The 23282-nt window shown below is 41.3% G+C and overlaps 1 protein-coding gene across 2 annotated transcripts in view; it reads left to right on the plus strand.

The window, feature by feature from the left end:
- The window catches only part of LOC124556848, a 332788-nt gene that overhangs the window by 120626 nt on the left and 188880 nt on the right, over positions 1-23282 (plus strand). For both annotated transcript variants that reach the window (XM_047130867.1, XM_047130868.1), the window contains exons 8-10: positions 12722-12879; positions 20758-20846; positions 22474-22702. In XM_047130867.1, coding sequence (XP_046986823.1) covers positions 12722-12879; positions 20758-20846; positions 22474-22702 — 476 coding nt within the window. The remainder of the gene's footprint in view (positions 1-12721; positions 12880-20757; positions 20847-22473; positions 22703-23282) is intronic.

Below are 23282 nucleotides of genomic sequence, written 5' to 3' on the forward strand. Positions count from 1 at the left end.
AGACACATTGCCCAGTGAGGTAGAGGTTCCCTGCTGTTTTGGGGTGGCATTATGTGGGGCCGACGTACACTGCTGGGGGTCATGGAAGGCGTTATAATTGCTGCATGATAAGTGAATGCAATTACCCGATTGATAGTGCAACCATATCGACAGCATATTGGCGAGGCATTCGTCTTCATGGATGACAGTTCACGCCCCCATCGTGCACATCTTGTGAATGACTTCTTTCAGGATAATGGGGGCCAGCGTGTTTTCCAGAGACATGAACCCTATCGAACATGCCTGGGATAGATTGAAAAGGGCTGTTTATGGATGACATGACCCACGAACCACTCTGAGAGATCTACACCGAATCACCATTGAGGAGTGGGACAGTTTGGACCAACAGTACCTTGGTGAACTTGTGGATAGTATGTCACGATGAATACAGGCATGCATCAGTGCAAGAGGATGTGCTACTGGGTATTAGAGGTACCGGACCATCACCTCTGAAGGTCTCGCTGTACGGTGGTAAAACATGCAAAGTGTAGTTTTCATTAGCAATAAAAAGGGCGAAAATGTTGTTTATGTTATTCCAATTTTCTGTACAGGTTCCGGAACTCTCAGAACCGAGGTGATGCAAAACGTTTTTTGATGTGTGTATTTCTCCCTTAATGTTCAGCATGTCTGTGTGGTATTGTAGTGTATATAATCCGTACGAAATGTTCCCCGGCCCCACCCCTTTCCCTCCATCACTCCTCTGTTTGGCTACTAGTACCAGTACTAGCTGATGAACTACATGTAATATTGGCATGGCACAACATGACAGAGAAAAAATTTTGAATTTCTACCATCTTAGTTTATTAATTTGTCTCTTAACAAAAATTTTTGGATTTGTAGTTTTTTTAGAGGAGGATTTTGGATGAATAAAGGTAACTAGACTTTTCATGTAAGATCTCCTGTCTATGACTGGATTAGTAAACAGCCATGAATGAATAATAGTCAATGTGTGAAGGGGACATTTTGCCCAATATATTGCGATAAATTCCCCCCCCCCCCCCCCCCTTGTAATAGTAATTCTACGCTCAGTGTGGAAATACCTAGACCCAACAGTATTAGTTGGAGGAGGCTGTAATCTACTGAATATAGACTGGAATGTGTAAGTTTTTACTGCAGGTGCTACGGACATGCAGTCTTGGGAAGTACTTTTGAACAGGTTTTCTGAAAATTGTCTCCTAGTTTGACAGCTTACATGCAATAGAAATATTTTAGACCTTGTAATTACAAAAAGGCCTTAACTTACCGAAGTTTCAGAATAGAGGTGGATTAGTGATCATGATATTATAATGATGATGTTTATTCAAGTTAATAAATCCATCAAGAAGGCAAGAACAATATTTTTGCTACAAAACTTAGATAAGCAGTTGTTAGCATCCCACTTAGACAATGAATGGACATCATTTAGTTCCAATATGATGAATGTAGAGGAATTACGGCCATGGTTTAAATGGATTGTAAAGCACCCTGTGGAGAAGTTTGTACTGGTAAGTGGATTTTTGACAGAAAAGACCCACCATGGTTTAATAACAAAATTCGGAAAATGCTGTGGAAATGGAGTGTTGCATCCTTAGTTCAAAAAAGATCACACAAATGATGACAAGCAAAAGTTACTAGAAGTTTGTCCGCCTACAAAAAGATTGATGCGCAAAGTGTACAACTACTTCCAACATCGTAACATAGCGAAAGGTCTTGCCAAGAACCTGACAAAATGGTGTTCATATGTAAAATCACTAAATGGGTCAAAGGCTTCTATTCAGTCACTTGTTGACCCGTTTGGTCTGGCACTAGAAGGCAGAAAAAGGAAAGCTGAAGTTTTAGTTTTTGTAGGAGGATCATCGCACAGTCTCCTGTATGGAGTACACAGTAATAGGCATCCCTGGTGTAAAGAAGCAACTGAAAGAGTTGGAAAAAAATAATTTGTTAAGTCCAGATGGACTCCGTGTTTGGTTTTACAGAGAGCAGTCTTCGGCACTGGCCCCTACTTAGCTTGCATTTATCGTGAACCTCTCACCCAATGACTCCCAATGGGCTCACATCTCTTTTGTGAGTATGTGCCACCTCTGGGCCCCGGCCATTGCAGCGCTACCTCCCTTTCCATGCCACAGGTCTATCCTCGTACTATTCTTTGTATCCTTCCTGCCTTTCCCTTGTAGGGTCTTCTTGGTGCCAGTTGTGCTTGGATGAGGCTTGTAATTTTGGACAGTTATCTTCTTCCCTTCTGTGTTCTATAACTTCTCATTCTAAACTACACTCATGCTCATAAATTAAGGATAATGCTGATACAGAGTGAAACAACGCTATGATGGGCGGTTTGCGGGTTTGTCACCTTGAGGTATCACCATGTGGTGCATTTGACTTGCGGTCGTCGTACAGTGGCGCTGGCAGCAGTCCACATACGCAGAGGTGTGTTGGTGCATGTCAGAGTATGGTGCAGATGTTTCCAGACGTGCTAATGGTGACTGTGTGTTGAAAAGGGCTCAAGGAGCACATATTGATGACATTACGAGGGGTAGAATACTAGGGTAACTGGAGGCTGGTCAAACACAGCAGGTCATAGCACGGATCCTCCGTGTGCCACAAAGTGTGATCTCAAGATTATGGCGACGATTCGAGCAGACAGGAAATGTGTCCAGGCACTACAGTATGGGATGTCCACAATGTACATCACCACAAGAAGACACCGGTATCTCACCATCAGTGCCCACAGACGGCCACGGACTACTGCAGGTAGCCTTTCTCGAGACCTTACCGCAGCCAGTGGAACAGTTGTCTCCAGACACATAGTCTACATCTACATTGATACTCTGCAAATCACATTTAAGTGCCTGGCAGAGGGTTCATCGAACCACCTTCACAATTCTCTATTATTCCAATCTCGTATAGCGCATGGAAAGAATGAAAACCTGTATCTTTCTGTATGAGTTCTGATTTTCCCTTATTTTATCGTAGTGATCATTCCTCCCTATGTAGGTCGGTGTCAACAAAATATTTTTGCATTTGGAGGAGAAAGTTGGTGATTGGAATTCCGTTGCAACGAAAAACGCCTTTCTCTTAATGATTTCCAGCCCAAGTCCTGTATCATTCCTGTGACTCTCTCTCCCATATTTTGCGATATTACAAAACATACTGCCTTTCTTTGAACTTTTTCGATGTTCTCCATCAGTCCTATCTGGTGAGGATCCCACACTGCGCAGCAATATTCTAAAAGAGGACAGACAAGCGTAGTGTAGGCAGTCTCCTTAGTAGGTCTGTTACATTTTCTAAGTGTCTTGCCAATAAAATGCAGTCTTTGGTTAGCCTTCCCCACAACATTTTCTATGTGTTCTTTCCAATTTAAGTTGTTCGTAATTCTAATACCTAGGTATTTAGTTGAATTTACGGCTTTTAGATTAGACTGATTTATCATGTAACCAAAGTTTAATGAGTTCCCTTTAGCACTGATGTGGATAACCTCACACTTTTCGTTATTTAGTGTCAACTGCCACTTTTTGCACGATTTTGATATTTCTTCTAAATCATTTTGCAGTTTGTTTTGATCTTCTGATGACTTCATTAGTCGATAAACGACAGCGTCATCTACCTTGGGGAATGCCAGAAATCACTTCTGTTTTACTCGATGACTTTCTGTCACTTACTATGAACTGTGATCTCTCTGACAGGAAATTTCAAACCCAGTAACATAACTGAGATGATATTCCATAAGCATGCAATTTCACTACAAGCCGCTTGTGTGGTACAATGTCAAAAGCCTTTTGGAAATCCAGAAATATGGAACCGATCTGAAATCCCTTGTCAATAGCACTCAACACTTCATGTGAATGAAGAGCTAGTTGTGTTTCACAGGAACGATGTTTTCTAAACCCATGTTGACTGTGTGTCAATAGACCATTTTCTTAGGGGTAATTCATAATTTTTGAACACAATATATGATCCAAAATCCTGCTGCATATCAACGTTAACGAAATGGGCCTGTAATTTAGTGGATTACTCCTACTACCTTTCTTGAATATTGGTGTAATCTGTGCAACATTCCAGTCTTTGGATACGGATCTTTCATTGTGTGAATGGTTGTATATGATTGTTAAGTATGGGGCTAATGCATCAGCATACTCTGTAAGGAACCTAATTGATATACAGTCTGGACCAGAAGACTTGCTTTTATTAAGTGATTTAAGTTGCTTCACTACTCCGAGGATATTTACTTCTATGTTACTCATGTTGGCAGCTGTTCTTGATTCGAATTCTGGAATATTTACTTCGTCTTCTTTTGTGAAGGTATTTTGGAAGGCTGTGTTTAGTAACTCTGCTTTGGTAGCACTGTCTTCGATAGTATCTCCATTGCTATCGCGCTGAGAAGGCATTGATTGTTTCTTGCCGGTAACATACTTCACATACGACCAGAATCTCTTTAGATTTTCTGCCAGGTTTCGAGACAAAGTTTCGTTGTGGAAACTGTTACAGGCATCTCGCATTGAAGTCCACGCTAAATTTCGAGCTTCTGTAAAAGATTGCCAATATTGGGGATTTTTTGTCTGTTTAAATTTGGCATGTTTGTTTCGTTGTTTCTGCAACAGTGTTCTAACCCGTTTTGTGTACCAAGGAGGATCAGCTCTGTCATTTGTTAATTTATTTGGTATAAATCTCTTAATTGCTGTCAATACTATTTCTCTGAATTTAAACCACATCTGGTCTACACTTATATTATTAATTTGGAATGAGTGTAGATTGTTTCTCAGGAAGGCATCAAGTGAATTTTTATCTGCAGTTTTGAATAGGTATATTTTTTTTCTTATTTTTCGAGGATTTGGGGATTACAATATAGAGCCTCGCTGCGACAACCCTGTGTTCACTAATCCCTGAATTGGTTTTGATGCTCATTATTAACTCAGGATTATTTGTTGCTAAGTGGTCAAGTGTGTTTTCTTAACCGTTTACTATTTGCATGGGCTCATGAATTAACTGCGTGAAATAATTTTCAGATAATGCGTTTAGCACAATTTCGGATGATATTTTATACGTACCTCTGGAGTGAAACATATATTTTCGCTAACATGTCGAGGGTAAATTAAATTCACCACCAACTATTATCGTATGAGCCAGGTACATGTTTGAAATCAAACTCAGGTTTCCTTTGAACCTTGCAGCAACTGTATCATCTGATTTGGGAGGTCGGTAAAAAGATCCATTTATTATTTTATTCCGGTTGCCAACAATGACCTCTGCCCATATTAGCTCACAGGAAGCATCTACTTCAATTTCGCGATAAGTTAAACTACTTCTGATAGCGACAAACTCGCCACCACCAACCATGTTTAGCTTATCCTATCGGAACACCGCTAGGTTCTTCGCAAAAATTTCAGCTGAGCTTATATCCGGCTTCAGCCAGCTTTCAGTGCCTATAACGATTTGAGCATCAGTGATTTCTATTAGCGCTTGGAGATCTGTTATTTTCCCAACACTGCTACAACAATTTACAACTGTTATATAATGGTTCCTGTATTTACATTCTTCCTGTGTTCAGCCTGCACCCTTTGTGACTGAAGCCCTTCTTGTGTTTTCCCAAGACCCTCTAACCTAAAAAAACCGACGAGTCCATGCCCCACAGCCCCTGCTATCCGTGTGGCTGCCTCCTGCGTATAGTGGACACCTGACCTTTTCAGCGGAATCCCAAACCCAACCAACCTTCGGTGCAAGTCGAGGAACCTGCAACCTACACGGTCGCAGAACCGTCTGAGGCTCTGAGACCATCCACTCGGCTCTGTACCAGAGGTCCGCAATTGGACCTGTCAGCTATGCTGCAAATGGTCAGCTCTGCTTTCATCTTGCAAGCAAGACTAGCAGCTTTTACCACTTCTATTACCCACTCGAAACCAGAGAGGATCTCTTCTGATTCAAAGTGACACACATCATTGGTACCGACGTGAGCAACCAGCTGCAGTTGGCAGCACCTTATGCTCTTCATGGCATCTGGGAGGGCCCTTTCCACATCTGGAATGACTCCACCCGTTATGCACACGGAGTGCAGATAGGTTTTCTTACCCTTCTTGTCAACCAAGTCCTTAAGGGTCCCCATAACGCCCCTAACGTTGGAGCTCCCAACTATCAGTAATCCCACCCTCTGTGGTTGCCCGGATCTTGCAGGCCGAGTGGTTTCCTCTGAAACAGGTGAGGCAACAGCATCTTGCTCAGCGACAGTGTCAGCCACAGACAGCACCTGGTACCTGTTTATCAGACAAACCGGGGAAGCCTTATGTGCGGCCGCCTGGGAAGTCTTTCGCTGCCTGCTTCGCCCTGGGGCGAAGGTGAGGGATCGACCACAGGTGAGGGGTCAGCCTCAGTGCGAGCAGTAACTGGTTTGGCCACTGGTGAGGACCGATCGGAGGACTCGGACGTGCTGGATGTCCATTGGATCTCCACAGCCAGCCCACAACAGTGATGCCCATCCACTGCAGCCTCAAGCTGTGTAACCGAAGCCGTCACCGCCTGAAGCTGAGAGTGAAGTGTCACCAACTCTGTTCGCATCCGCACACAACAACCGCAGTCCCTGTCCATACTAAAGACTGTGGAAAACTAAACTATGCAGATAAATGGACTATCGGCATGTGCTGCGCAACTCTACTGTAGACCCTGACGGAAATGCACGAACTGTGTCTAGTAATACGCAGATATACAAAAACCTAACTACCGAAGCACTCAGGTGAAACAAAAAAATTTTTCCTGATTAGGAACTTGTAATGTGTCACAAAATAAGTTTACTTTCTGACACAAACAAAAACGCGACAGCTGTGGCTGTTAGATATTAAATTTACACGCAGAAACTTAAGAAACTAATGTATTAAAGCACACAGATGATACAATAAAGTTCTCCTGATTAGGACCTCGTAAATGTCACAAAAGCGTTTACTTCCCTGTTGCTGCATCTGTTTCAGTCGGCTACTGCTGCCTGATTACTGAACAGACAGGGTTTATTCATCCGGAGACCTACAAGGTGCATTCCACTCACCCCTGGTCACAGGAGAGCCTGTAAAGCCTGGTGTCAAGAACACAGTACATGGTCATTGGAACAGTGGTCCCAGGTTATGTTCACTGACGTGTTCAGATATAGTCGGAAAAGTGATTCTCGCTGGGTTTTCATCTAGCATGAACCAGGAACCAGACACCAACCCGTTAATGTCCTTGAAATGGACCTGTATGGGGAGGTCGTGGTTCGATGGTGTTTGGTGGGATTATGATTAGTGCATGTACGCCCCTGCATGTTTTCGACAGGGGAACTGTAACAGGTCAGGTGTATCGGGATGTCACTTTGCACCAGTGTGTCCGCCTTTTCAGGGCTGCAGTGGGTCCCACCTTCCTCCTGATGGATGATAATGCACGGCCTCACCGAGCTGCCATCGTGGAGGAGTACCTTGAAACAGAAGATATCAGGCGAATTGCCTGCCTGTTCTCCAGACCTAAACCCCATCGAGCAAGTCTGTTATGCTCTTGGTCGACGTATCGCTGTATGTCTTCAAACCCCTAGGACACTTCAGGAGCTCTGACAGGCACTGGTGCAAGAATGGGAAGCTATAGCCCAGCAGCTGCTCGACCACCTGATCCAGAGTATGCCAACCTGTTGTGCGGCCTGTGTACGTGTGCATGGTGATCATATCCCATATTGATGTCGGGGTACGTGCTCAGGAAACAGTGGCGTTTTGTAGCACATGTGTTTCGGGACGGTTTTCTCAACTTACCACCAATACCGTGGACTTACAGATCTGTTTTGTGTGTGTTCCCTATGCGCCTATGCGGTTAGTGCCAGTTTTGTGTAGTGCATGTTGTGTGACACCACATTCTGCAATTATCCTTAATTTATGAACGTGAGTGTATATGGTGCCCATAGTTGGGTTTGATCTGCCATTTCTTTTCCAAATTTTACAGAAGTGCGGATAGTGCAAGAAAGGTTGCCTAACATTGTGTATATTTCACATTTGTGTCTTTCTCACTTTGAACTCTTTCTTCCTTATAGTGTACGTATTCTCTCTGTTATAATTTTGCAAAGCCATAGTTTGGTTGTAGATTTATGGTAGCTGTGCTATATGTAGCTCTGCATGACCATCCTTGTACTCTCTCACTAATGTGGACATTAGTGACAGTAGCATGTAGTACAAGCCCCGCCCCCGACCTCTCTGCAGATACTGACTATCCATTGCTCATGATGTGACACGAATATAAGTTGTTGTCAGGCTCACAGCCTCCAGCCTTTAATCTTCTTGCTCGACCATCAGTAGACAATGTGTATGTAAATCACAGCAGAGTAACAAGGTTGTTTGGAGTTAGAACAAAGGAACAACTTTCAGACTTTGGTGTTATGGTTCTAAATGTTTTTGCATTGGTTTGGAGCAAGTGCCCAAGTTAATCTGAAGTTTAATAAAGTACAATAAATATTGTGCACCAGATTTTATTTTTAAATAATCGTTTTATGAATTTTTAGATGATACTGAAATTTAACAGTTGTTTAAAGTGGTCTAAGCAGGGGAATACTGTCAAATGCTCTGTGCTTTCCCTTGGCAGTGTCCAATGAATTTAAAAGAATCCCTAAGGGCTCTACAGACGATTCAACAAATTTATCTAGCAGACAGTGGTACAATGCCTAAAAGTCACTAGTCACATACTACATCTTTAGGGGTAAGCACTATCATTCTATTGGGTACTAAGCCACATTGGAATCTAAGAAAATGAGCAAACTGACATGAACATAAAGTATGCTTGTAACAAAATAATGTACCGCCTCGTACAATTTCCATGAGTGCAGTCACCTCATCGTTGAGGATGACAGTTGTGTGTTAGTGGGAGAATGAGCAGCTGAGGATACACAGTTACAAAATAAGGCTGGTGAAGCCAACAGTTTTGCCAAGATGAACAGTTTGTCACAGAAATGAAAATAAGTGGTTTTAACACAACTGAGAGTAGGGCTTTTTTCACTTACACACATGCACTTCCTCCAGAGGGAGAACGCACCACTGTGTGGTGCTTCTGGCATGCTAATGTTGGTGCACAACATTTTACTTGATTGGATTACTGTATTTTTCAGCTAATTCGTGCTTACTTAATATTCTATGTCATAATGGTATTGTAGTTTCATGAAGCATGAGGAAACGTGCATGTAGTTGTGCAAACACCGCTGTGATTTTTTACTATCCAGTTTAATATATTAATACGCAACTGTTGTTTGTGTTTCCATTGCTAGACAGTGTCTAAAGCTTCTAATGTGTTTCCATGGGTCATTGTCCCAAGAAGATTGCGCACAGCCCCTCCTGCCGGAGGTTCGAGTCCTCCCTCGGGCACGAGTGTATGTGTTGTTCTTAGCTAAAGTTAGTCCAACTTAGTTTAAGTACTGTGTAAGTCTAGGGACTGATGACCTCAGCAGTTTGGTCCCTTAGGAATTCACACACATTTGAACACTGTGTGAAAGGAGAAGCTGTCTGTCTTACTAAATGCTACATGAATACATATTCATTAAGGTATAGCATCCTCACTGCAAGGTTGGATGACTATAAGCCAGGATGGTGCAAGCGAGTGGTAGAGCTGAGGTGGGAGCCCAGAAGGCTCCAGAGAAAGGCAGCTGCAAATGTAACAATCTTTATTGGCACTCTGAACTGCCTGATACACTGGGTCAGTGGCTGGCTGCAGAATTCTGCTGGGCTGGCTGCCTGCATGCCCCACAGTGCTGACACAGATACTCCACCGAGCGCCGACATCCTTGATACTTAAGCTAGTTGCATGGTCTCCTCACCAATGGCATGTACTTGATGATCACATATCTACTACTGGTGTGGGCAATTCCCTGCTGCATCATTGCAAGGGATGCCCACTGTGATGATATTCCCATCCTGCAATGGAGGACGATGGCTGGTGTGCACGGGATTTCACCCCCGGTCCCCCTGCACAGGTGTCGGCTGTCCTGCTGGAGATTACATTTGATGACCAGCTGTCCTCTGGCACTGAGTCTGGGTGAGATTTAGTGGTTAGAGCATAGAGTTGTTGCCCTGCTGTGGCTGTGAACGAGTGACTTCTGCTGGCAGGTCCATGTGGTGTCCTTGTTCAGCACAGCCCCACTGTCTTGTTCAGCACCATTACAAAAATTTCCAGTATTTGTAGTTGGCAGCCACATATTCTAAAACACCACTGTCATTGTGGGAATTTGTCTTGCTGCTCACTGCACTAGTCTGTGCCATTGCACACGCTAACTTGCCTCACAACATTGAATTGGCCTTGTTGAATTATTACAGTGAACATCTTGCGCTTGTTTGCTGTTAGTGCTGCTCCAGTACACCACTCTGGTTTCCACTGTTATGCCCATATATGGTTGGCATGCTACAAAGGGCTCTGATAATCGGGGTGCAAGTGCCAGAATGAGATTTTCACTCTGCAGCGGAGTGTGCGCTGATATGAAACTTCCTGGCAGATTAAAACTGTGTGCCCGACCGAGACTCGAACTCGGGACCTTTGCCTTTCGCGGGCAAGTGCTCTACCATCTGAGCTACCGAAGCACGGCTCACGCCCGGCCCTCAAAGCTTCACTTCTGCCAGTATCTCGTCTCGAAGGGTGCAAGTGCCTTGAAACCATCATCATCCTCTGGTATATTGAAGAAAATGTACTTCAATGCTACAGTTTCTATCAGACTTTGTAAAGATTGGTCAAAATTGAGAACTGAAAGTACCGGGACTCAAATCTTGTATGACCATCCAGATATGAGTGTTTCATTGTTTCTCTAATACACTATAGATGAAAGGTGGGATGGTTCCCTGTAACAGCTCATAACCAATTTCCTTTCCCATATTCACTCAATTTGATCTCGTGAACTGTCTCCAGTGGCTTCTTCCTTTTATTTCTAGAACTGAAAATAGTGTTTGTTGAGAAGATTTTGTATCATCAAAACTCTTCTCAGCATCTCTAGAGGAAGATGGCAGGTCCTTAATTTGGGAAAAAGAAAATAGAATAATATTGGAACATATATAAGCCACATTCATTTTGTGGATGACATTAAAACTATTTGTTTGTAGTGCAGATAAACTTCAACAATGAATGGAAAAACTTTATAATGCAAATTTGAAAATAGACCTGAAAATAGACTATAATCAGACTAAGACAAAGTATAACCAACATATTGAAAATAAAGTAGCACATATTGACAATGAACTTATACATAGAACTAGTTGTCGATCCCTGTATTTAGAGCAGTTCAAGACAATGATGTGATGGGAAACAATAAAAGGGGGAAGAAAAACAGAAGATTAAAAATAGCCTATAGTGCTTCTGGTAACTGAAATCTTCCAGAGTATCTGAAAAGGAAATTCTATCATCAGTGTATACTATGAGGTTTGACGTATCAGAATGAGACATGGAAAATCATTCAAAAACTGAGGCTTGCTCTTTGAACAAAACATATTTATGTTTGTAATTATTGAAAGAGAAAGCACAACAAACTAATGGATCAGGAAGCATACAGGAGTGGAAAAGTAATAATCATAGCAATGAAAATGAAACAGAGTTGAGTAACATTGTAGGCAGGCAGATGGATGGCAGGTGAACCAAGAAAGTTCTTTGCTGAATCCCAAGAGATGGCAACTGGTCGGACAATGACCTAATTGATTATAGCCATGGATGCATATGGCTGAAGATGGTAACACATGGAGAACCATTGTAAAAGCTATTGTCCATTAGTATTGAAGCATAGGGGAATTAATGCTCTCAGAGCTGGTAGTATGTTGTTTGGATAATTTTCATTTTCCCCTAGTGAGAAGTGAATCTTTAATACACAGTGATAATGGGCATCTCTGCTGTAAGAAATTTGTGCTCCTTAGAAAATTGTTGAGAGTGCGAGGAAGTTAGCTAAAGGGAATTGTGTACAAGGTATAATCCCTGTTTTTTTTCCATGGAGTAAGATTTGCTGATGACTTTGTGTCTAACTTAAAGCTGATAGGAGAGGATGATTTAGTCTGTAATATAACATGATTAATTCAAAGTCCCTCAGTATGCCTCAGAAAGTACAACAAAAATGTAACCAAGTAATGGTTGTTGAGAAGAGTATTTGCTTCATCTAAGGCTTGTTTCTACTCCTTGGTTGATTTTGTATGTCAACAAAAGAAACTGCGTGCCACTTGTTGCTGCCACCTAATGGCTTATGTAGTAACCCCATATCACAACAATGTTGACAACCTACGTTTCTGTCCACATTGAAATGACTGACCTTGTCCTATTTGAGTGATGCAGGATAAGCTGGAAAATATTCATTGGAGAATTTTCTATACACACGCTATTGTCTGCATTTACTTCACAATAAATCTCAACAGTTCAAAGTGTTTAAGCTTCTAATTCAGCAAAATAGGAGTTGTGTGCACCAAGTCGGTCCTCTTCTCTGTGCTCATAAATCTGACAGAAAAAAGTTCTCAATGGAAAATTCTTTATAAGAATGTGATTATTAGTTTTAGTAAGTACAAATTAATAGGTATAACAGATCATGTTGTATTTAATTCAGCTTCATTTGTTATTAAGACTAAATTAAGTTATAAAATTTATTACCTTCACTACTCCAGATTAATATATTAATCTTTTTGTATACTTGTCCAGAAATATTTTTTCTTCTTCATAATTTAGTCTCAGTTGTAGAACCTGTTGTATTATATTTCATTTTAACTCTCAGGAACACCAGAATTCATGGCTCCAGAAATGTATGAGGAACATTACGATGAAAGTGTTGATGTGTATGCATTTGGAATGTGTATGCTGGAAATGGCCACATCAGAATACCCTTATTCTGAATGCAATGGACCTGCTCAGATTTATAAGAAAGTGATTAGTGTAAGTAGTGATCAGATATTACATTCTGTAATGATATAAATGTGAAAGTCCATTCCGATAAGCATGCGGCAATGTTAGATTATAAACTCATGATGAGTTATATTTATCTCAACAATAGATTAACAACAGTGTAGGAAAAAGCAGATTGATATTTAGCTTAAAGAAGGCACATGAAGTTGCGTACAGGCACAATTAAAAGACACTTACATAAAGCTTTTGGCCACAGCTTTCATCAGTAAAACACACACACACACACACACACACACACACACACACACACACAAACAAAAAGCAAGCACACCTCATGCACACACAACCACCAACTCCAGCATCTCGGGCCAGAATGCTGGATCTATTGGATCCACCAATGCATTTAAGAACAGTAAAATTGTAAACCTTTACACAGTCACCACAGACTTCGAAAATGTATAGAATATTGATACCTTCAACAGATTTCACATTAATTGGTGGGTATTCTCTGTAATTTACAGGGTGTAGTTGCATCATAGAGGTGCCACACAAATTCTTTTTAGTGTAAGATGTTGAGAATTGTTTACTGGAGAATCCTGATTGTAATACTAAAAACGATATCAGTAAAGAGAACAACTCATTGTGTACCTGAGTTGTTATAGGCAAAACTGGATGGTGTAGTGGTTAAGATGCCGAAAGGCATGCTGAAGAAGCTAGGCTGTACTCCTCATCCAGCCATACCGATTTAGAAGTTTCAAAGATTCTGTAAATCACTTAAGTCGAAGCTAGAGATGGTTCCTTTGAAAATGTCGGGGCCGACCGATTTCCTCCTCCGTCTTTATGCTGTCAGCATGTGAACTCTGTCTCTAATTACCTTAATTACCTTGTTGTCAACAGGACATTCATCCTTTTGAAACAAGAAAGGGAATGAATCTCTCTGCTAATAAACTTGCATTCCTCTTTAGTGTATGTAATTCTTCTTCATTGGATGTGAATCTCCTCCAGAGGATGCAGGCCTCCTCCAGTGTGAGTGACTCTTTTCTCCATGCTGTGCAACTCAGTCCCACTGCAACCCCAAACACTTCTCCCCTCCTCCACTCCAACCCCTACCCATTCTGAACCCTATCCCAAACCTACCACAACCCATACCTACATCCACAACTTCCACTCATCAACCTCACCTCCCACCCCCTCTATTGCTTCCAATACTATTTCAAAATCCCCCTACCTTTCCACAAATTGCCATTGCCATTCCATGAACCAGCACTGCTCTTGCCAGGACCTCCTTCCTGCCCTTCTTCAGGACCCCCCCCCCCCCCCCCCCCAAAAACTTCCTCAGGACCGTGTCTGCCACTCGTGGAACCCTGTTTCCCCTGTCTGGAGTTGGGTCTGTAGCCTATACTGCACACAGATGATTGACAATTTCACAGCTAATTTTACTTTGTACATTTATTACAGCCTCAGAACAGAAAATTAAATTTTCGCAAAAAATAGTAATAACAGAATTTGAATGTGGTGAAGCCAAGAGTCGTCATGACATGGTTGTCCCCCATCACTTCCCTGCTCTTAGGTGGCCCGCGTCAACTCATCCTCATTCAGCTGACCTTTTCTCAGACTCACTGTCCTTGCCATTCCTCAGCCTTCTGCCTGATTTGATGTGACCCTCCATGAATTCCTCTCTTGTTCCTACCGTTTCATCTTGGATTATCACTTTCACCCTATGTCCTCAATTATATGTTGGATGTATTCAAACTCCATGTCCCCATACAATTTTTACTCTCTGCAGCTCCCTCTAGTACCATGGAAGTTATTCCCTGGTGCCTTAACACATGTTCTATCATCCTTTCCCATATTCTTAGCAATGTTCTCCATACACACCTTTCTACACTGATTTTGTAGAAAACTATGTCATTCCTTTATCAGTCCACCTAATTTTCAACATCCTTGTATAGTGCCACATCTCAAATGCTTTGATTTTTTTCCCAACAGGTTATGATTAACGGCTATGCTCCAAATAATTGTTCACAGAAATTTCTTCCTCAATGTGAGGTGTATGTTTGGCACTAGCAGGCTTCTCTTGGCCAGGAATGTGCTCTTTGTCTAATCTGCTTTTAATATCCTCCTCCTCTCATCTGTCACAAGTTATTTTACTTATAAAATACCAGAATTCCGTAACTATGTCTACTTCATGGTCACTAATTGTAATGCTAAAGTTTACCATTAATTTCATTTCTGTTGCTGCCTGCTGCTTTAGTCTTTCTTCTGGTTCACTTTCAATCCACAGTGAGCACTCAGTAGACTTCTTATTCCATTCAAGAAGTCCTACAGTTCTTCACTTTCATCTAGGATAGCAATGTCATCAGTGAATCTTATCATTGACATCCTTTCACCTTTACTTCTAAACTCACTCTTCAGCATTTCTTTTATTTCTGTCATTGCTTCTTTGATGTACAGACTGAATAGTATGGGTAAAAGACTGCATCCTCATTTACACCCATTTTAATTCCAGCACTTTGTTCTTGATCTTAAAGTATTTATTTCAGTCTTGTGTCCATTATCAGTCACATCATCAGAAATGCTTCCCTGCTACCTTAATTTTCCTAAAGTCAGACTGATCATTATGAAACATATCCTCAATTTTCTTCTCCACTTGCGGCGGGTCGGGGTTTAATTTCTCGTGTCTACTCGTCGTCGTCACTATGCAGGCTGCAAATTAAAATTCACCTACCTCAGAATGGCATCTGCTCAATGTCCCTTCATTTGGCAATGTAGATACTTACAAGATGATGTAAAAGCAGTGTTGATAAAAAACACAACCTAATATTTACAATTACTGAGGTCGCGCACCTTTAGTTCTGAAAGAAAGTTCTGTAGAAATACTGTCATCCAGTTTTATCGGGCAGTAAGAAAATGGATTGGCTTCTGGAAAATAATGTCTGAAATTTCCGCACAATAATATTTGTTTTGTCCTTGATAACCAAAGAAAAGGTACTATTCAGTCCATATTTAAACTATTGGCTATTTCCTTCCAGTTCACGATTCATACACACATTTCACACGCACAGCAGCCAGAAATCTGTCCAAACCTGACCCAGATTAAACAACGTTTTCACAGTCATTAATTTCACCACTAATATGAGTTATTACAGTTGGTCCTTCTTCTGGATATCTAAAAAAGAAACTGCTCGCCAAAAATGCTCAGTAGATGAATACTGAAACATGCCATGCAGATTCTATGAAGGCCAATATTTCGCATGCAAATACCTGTTGAACAGATTAAGTTAAAACCTCTGAAATTTCACCAAGCAGTCCTCAACAACAACTGCTATTGACTTAGCTCACCAATAACTCAAACACTAGGTTATTCTTCATCTTACACATTATTTTTACTGGCACTAGTAACATGACCATCCACGTTCAAAACTAGCAAGCGACTTGCTTCTTCCAGCCTCACTCTCGGTATCACTATCAGGTAACAAGTGGGAACAGTCTCAAGTCTGATTGGCTGACCATACTGACTGCCAATCGGAATACTCTCTTGTGATCATACTCACGCCAAAACTGGTCTGCACCAATCCTTATACACAGACGCATTTGCGTCAATCTGACGTACAAATATTATAGTAATGTTTAATAAATGAAAAAGAGAAGACAATAATTCTGGAAATATTCTTTAGATACGGATTTTACTCCAGCTGACTTTCTGGCTGCTCTGTTACAATAGCAATCACACCTAGACATGTGTCATCAGCAAAGTGGGTAAATCCCCTAAGATCATTTTACGATGACAGGCTTGTATAACTCTTGCACGTTACTTAAGACACTATATAATGCAATATTGAAATTCGATGAATGTCCCACATACACACACTCATTTACTAACAGGCTCACATAACACATAATACAATAAATACTGATTTTAATAGTTCTTTCTGAAGTTATCCTAGATTTCATACTACAAAAATTGTAAGGTATTTTAAATTTTTAAATTAAATTTCAATTAAATAATTCTGTACCCTGATACTTCAGGTGAGAATTTCAATTGACGACCAAAAAAAGTCATAAATGTTCCCAGGTGAATTTCCTTCCTTAAGTGTAGTTTTTCTAACTTTAAAGTAAATTTTTCTATCTCCGAAAATATGCCCATTAGAAAGCTGAGATTTTCACACCACCTTTCTATTAATAACAAAGTGCAGTATACAAATTTTGAAAGTGATTACAGAAAAACTACTATCCTTTAGATAGATTCTTATAGGTGGTGAATGTACGCGTTCAATAAGAGACAATGAATAACTTTCCCATGGCAGGCAGTGACAGATGCATGTATGTCTCCCAGGTAGACCACTAGATATCAGCCCACGAAGTTACATACAGTAAGCTATCCTAAAACAAAAGTTCTCTCGGAACAACTTGCGACGCTACACAATCTTCTGTACATTGTTCTTGTCAGGTACTTGGATGCATGTGCTGTTAAGCTGCTTGTGCAATAGTTCCAGCACTGTCTGCCCTTCCTGTGTTCTGGAATGCATTGCTGTTCTCCCTTCCCACCAACCCTAAAAGTCTATTCTCTCTGCAGTTTATTAAATTCTGCACACTAACTCCAATAGTAATTTGGTTGTCACTTTCTCCAATGATTTTAGAAATTACGATGGAATGTTATCTGCCACTTATGCCTTACTTGGTCACAAGTCTTCCAAACCTCTGCTAAATTCCAACTCAAATACTGGATCCTTTACATCCTCCATATCGCCTTCGATTTCTTCTTCTACCACATCATTGGACAAGTCGGCCACTTTATAGATGGCTTTCAGTGTACTCTTTCCTACTATCCACTCTCTCCTCTGGGTTTAATAGTGGAATTCCATTCCAGTCTTAATGTTTTCACTCTTGTGATCTTTAAACAGAGTAATAGCTATTACTAACTCAAATTTATTCCATAAGTACATTTTTGTACTCTCTCATTCCTACCTCCTCCCCTCGCCCTACCCACCATTGCCTGTGTAGATTGCCCCCCCCTACCGCCCCTTGTGCATGCGGCCCCCCTGCCGCCCCCTATGTGTACTGCCCCTGCCCTCCTCTGCCACAAAAGAATTATGGTCCAGGTTTAGACTGATTGTATGTGAATTTAGGAAGGAAAAGATTCACTGTGGTTTAATAAAGGAAATGTCCGCCCCTGGTAGCTGAGTGATCAGCGCGATGGAATATCATACCTAATGGCCCGTGTTCGATTCCCGGCTGGGTTGCAGATTTTCTCCACTCAGGGACTGGGTGTTGTATTGTCCTTATCATCACGCGTTCATCCCCATTGACACGCAAGTCGCAGAAGTGGCGTTAGCTCGAAAGACTTGCACCAAGCGAACTGTCTACCCGACTGGAGGCGCTAGCCACAAGGCATTTCCATTTCCAATAAAAGAAATTCTGAAAATGCCGAGGAAGCAGAGATTGTTGCACTCTTGGTCAAAAAGAACGTGGAAATGTGATAGGAAAAAGTTAGAATTTAGTGTGCCTATAAAATGATAGGCGAAGCAGACATAAGCTCCTGTCATCATACCTTATCAAAAGATCCTGCCGAGCACACAAGGAAATTATGTTCCTATGCAAAATCTCTAAGTGGGTCAAGGGCTTCTATACATTCTTTTTTGCAGTTTGATGTGGCAATATCAGATAGCAAAGGGAAAGCTGAAGCTTTAAATTTTGCTTCAAAAAATCATTCATACTGGAGCATTGTTCAGACATACACATGTTTGACCATCACACCGACTCCCAAATGAAATACTTAGCAATAAGCATCCCTGGTGTTCAGAGGTAGCTAGCTCCCCAGTTTGGTTTTACGGAAAGAAATCTTTGGTATTGGCTCCTTACTTAGTCTGCATTTATTGCAAATCTCTCCACTGGCACAAAGCCCCATGTGACTCCTGTATAAGAGTGTCTTGCCATGTGCTTCACTACAGTTATACTGTAGGCTATATGTGCACCAGATTTGTTGTTGAATTGACGTTTTGTTTTTTTGATATGCTTGATAATGAATATGAGTTGTCATACAATAAGGTGACGAAAGTCAAGGGATACCAAGTAATATTATATCAGACCTACGTATGCCTGGTGTAGTGCACCAACTCAATATGGTATTGACTCGACAATTCGTTGGAAGTCCCCTGCAGAAATATTGGGCCATGCTAACTCTGTAGCCATCCGTAATTGTGAAAGTGTTTCCAGTGCACGTTTTTGTGCGCGAGCTGACCTCTTGATGATGTCCCATAAATGTTAAATGGGATTCATGTCAGGTGATCTGGGTGGCCAGATCATTCAGAATATTCTTCAAACCAATCATGAACTATTGTAGCCTGGTGACATGGCTCATTGTCATCCATAAAAATTCCATCATTGTTTGAAAAAATGAAGTCCAGGAATGGCTGCAAATGGTCTCCAAGTAGCTGAACATAATCATTTCCAGTCAATGATCGATTCAGTTGGACCAGACAACACGATTACGGAGCCACCACCAGCTTGTACATTGCCTTGTTAACAACTTGGGTCCATGGCTTCATTGGATTTGTGCCTCACTCAAACCCTTCCATCAGCTCTTACCAGCTGAAATCAGGAATCATCTGGCCAGGCCACAGTTTTTCACTCATTTAGGGTCCAACCAATATGGTCACAAATGCAGGAGAGGCAGTGCAGGTGGTGTCGTGCTGTCAGCAAAGGCATTGGTCCTATGCTGCCAGTGCCCATTGACACCAAACTTTGCCACACAGTCCTAATGGGTACTTTCATCTTACATCCCACATTGATTTCTGCAGTTATTTTACACAGTGTGGCTTGTGTGTTGGCACCAACAGCTCTATGGAAACGCCACTCCTCTCGGCTGTTAAGTGGAGGCCGTTGACCACTGCATTGTCTGTGGTGAGAAGCAATTCCTGAAATTTGGTGTTTTAGACACAATCTTGGCACTGTGGCTCTCAGAATATTGAATTTCCTAATGTTTTCCTAAACGGAATTTCCATTGTGTCTTGCTCCAACTACCATTCCACATTCATAGTTTGTTAATTCCTGTCGTATGGCCATAATCGTGTCTGAAACCTTTTCACGTGAATACTGATAACAGCTCCACCAATGCACTGCCCTTTTATACCTTGTGCATGTGATACTACGGCCATCTGTATATGTGCATATTGCTATCCCATGACTTTTGTCACCTCCTTGTACATCTGGTTGCTGTCACGCTATACCTGTAGGTCGTCTTTCTATGACTGAAACTGGTTTTGTAATAAGATGGCAGTACAGCTGTGTGTAAACCATGGGTGTTTTTTTAAAAAAAATTTGATGTTGTTCCTCGGTATGGTCTTGCACACTTAAGCAAACACCCTCAATCCCACCCTACCAAAATCACATAAACAAATACATTAGATATAGTAGTTCCTTCTATGCAAAATCCCATTTAGAGATCTTCACAGTCTGTGTAAGGCACCACACCTCTACATGTTCAACCAAAGAGTTAATTTTTGAAACACTGGATTCGTCTGACTAGTACTATAATGTTTATTAGAGTGTTTTTGTAATGTTCTTTAGCTTTTAGAGATATATATTTGGATAAATGTTTAATATAATTATTTAAAATTTTGTGTGAAACTAAATTGGAAGCTTCAAACTGGTTCTATTGAACTTTGTTTGTTATCTGCCTTGTTAGTTTCTTTCTGTTTTGGACATTTCCAGCAAAATAATTTAAATTTGTTTATCTTGTTGATAACTATGGAAAGACATTGACTGCCTATGAAGTTTGGTTCTGGATAACTGATAAATGCTAAAACTTTTAGAACTTTCTTATAGTTAATTGTAAATGAAACTCCATTTCCTTTGACTGTAAATGTTCTACCTTATAAATATTTTTGAATTATGAATGTCTTTCAGGGTGTGAAGCCAGCCAGTTTTGACAAAGTCGAAAATCCTGAAATAAAAGACATCATAGAACAGTGTATTCGGCTTAAAAAGGAAGAGAGGTAAGTTCAGCTGTATTGTACTTCATCAACTAATGAAACTATAATTAGATGTAAGCATGTAACAATAGCAATGGTATAAATGCTGTAGAAGCAATAATTTGTAACAGTGTGATTTATTCACTGTCTGTGCTTTGTTTTCACAGCTTTCTTCTTACTGTAAGGAAGTATTGTTACTTTTGTCTTCAAAACATCCAAGAGATTCTTATAAGTGAGGTGATATTTTGAGATACAAGTTAATAACTGGCAAGAAACACTGGGAAGGATCATAAACAATTTAAAAACGATAGATTGTGTAAGAGGATTAACATCCATAACTTCAGAAAATGTCATTTCAGCATTAAGTAGAACAGAAAAATTGTATATAGGATTGAGAATTTGTTCCATATGGCTGTCATTTTCAGATTTGTATTCAACTATTTGAATGTGAAAGCTAAATTCTCTCCCTTCATCCGCAGCTCGTGGTCTAGTCCCTAGCGTTGCTGCCTTTGGATCACGGGGTCCTGGGTTCGATTCCTGGCTGGGTTGGGGATTTTCCCTGCTCGGGGACTGGGTGTTTGTGTTGTCCTTATCATTTCATCATCATAATTGGTGACAGTGGTAAAATTGGACTGTGTAAAAATTGGGACTCTGTATGGGCGCTGATGAATGCTACGTTGAGCGCCCCACAAACCAATAATAATAATAATATTCATCATCATCATCATCATCATCATCTCCATCTCTCCCTCCCTCCTCCTCTTTCTTAGCTTCTCTCTCCTCCTCCTCCCCCTCCCCCCCCCTGCTCTTTCTTTGCTTTTCTCTCCTCCTCCTCCTCCTCCTCCTCCTCCTCCTGCTCTTTCTTCGCTTTTCTCTCCTCCTCCTCCTCCTCCTCCTGCTCTTTCTTTGCTTTTCTCTCCTCCTCCTCCTGCTCCTCCTCCTCCTCCTGCTCTTTCTTTGCTTTTCTCTCCTCCTCCTCTTCCTCCTCCTCCTGCTCTTTCTTTGCTTTTCTCTCCTCCTCCTTTGCCTTTGCCTCCTCCTCCTCCTCCTCCCCCTCCTCCCCCTCCCCCTCCCCTCATTCACTCTTGACCTCACCACCTTCCTTCCCACCCTCCCTACTCACTCCCCAGTTCTTCGCCTCATCCAATTCCCCCCTCCCCCACTGTCGCCTGTCTCGTGCTTGCCCCCTTTCCCATTGTCTACTCTCACCCATTTGCCCCCTTTCCCATTGTCTACTCTCACCCATTTGCCCCCTTTCCCATTGTCTACGCTCACCCATTTGCCCCCTTTCCCATTGTCTACGCTCACCCATTTGCCCCCTTTCCCATTGTCTACTCTCGCCCACTCCCCCCCCCCCCCCCTTTCCCATTGTCTACTCTCGCCCACTCCCCCCCCCCCTTCCCATTGTCTACTCTCACCCACTTTCACCCACTCCCCCCCCCCCCCTTTTCCCATTGTCTACTCTCACCCACTTGTTGCGTGCTCTTTGTAGCAGTAATTGAAGAACTTTTCTTCTAATTTTTCGTGTTTTAGTCATTTTTGAGTTTTCTGCTATGTAGAATGACTGGATGTTACATTTAGTGTCTTTTGTGTAATAAAAGAACTGAGTTGTCACAACAATTGACTATGCATTTTTATTGTACCTTTTCAGACCAGGGGTCAAAGATCTGATGAACCATGAGTTTTTTGCTGATGATTTGGGTCTTCGCCTGGAAATGGTGTCTAATGAGGATGTAATTGCATCAGAAAATCCTAAAGTGGAATTTAGACTGAGAGTACTTGATCCAAAGAAACGAAGTCATAAACATAAGGAAAATGAAGCTATTCAGTTTGAGTTTGATATGCAGAATGACAATGCTGATGGAGTTGCAAGTGAAATGGTAAGGAGTCAGCATTAGTATTGTGTTATAACCAGATAGTGTAAGTGGCACACTTTGCCAATAGCTCTGCAGTCCTACATAATGGTCCTTGCCACCCATGTTTAAGTAAATGTTGCCTTCATATTATTTGTTTATGTGAAACATCAGTTATCTTTGTAGCGTTTTCACAATTACCTCCAAATTCTCACCTCTATACCGTACGATGTTTCCTTTATACCTAAATTATTTACATTCTGCCAGAACTTTCTGTACCATATTTTTACACATTTGCTATTTAACATCTTTTTATGAAGTTATTGAGGCATGTGAGCCCTATATGAAGTCATTCATAATTTTTGGACTGAACCTCTTCTCTACTAATTGAGCACCAGGTGATCTATCACATAATTGCAAAGGTGGTAGTACCTGCCGATAGTGGTAAAAGTTGCAGTGACCAGAAACAATAGTATCCTGGATTTACCTTCTGAAAAATTTCCCGTGACTGTTTCCCACTGAAACTTCCTTAATAAGGTTAGGTAGAACCCACTGCATTGGTTAATTACATCTGCATGTACTGCAATTCCCACTATGTTTTTTTATA

Source organism: Schistocerca americana, chromosome X (assembly GCF_021461395.2).
Source record: "Schistocerca americana isolate TAMUIC-IGC-003095 chromosome X, iqSchAmer2.1, whole genome shotgun sequence".
Taxonomy (NCBI): domain Eukaryota; kingdom Metazoa; phylum Arthropoda; class Insecta; order Orthoptera; family Acrididae; genus Schistocerca; species Schistocerca americana.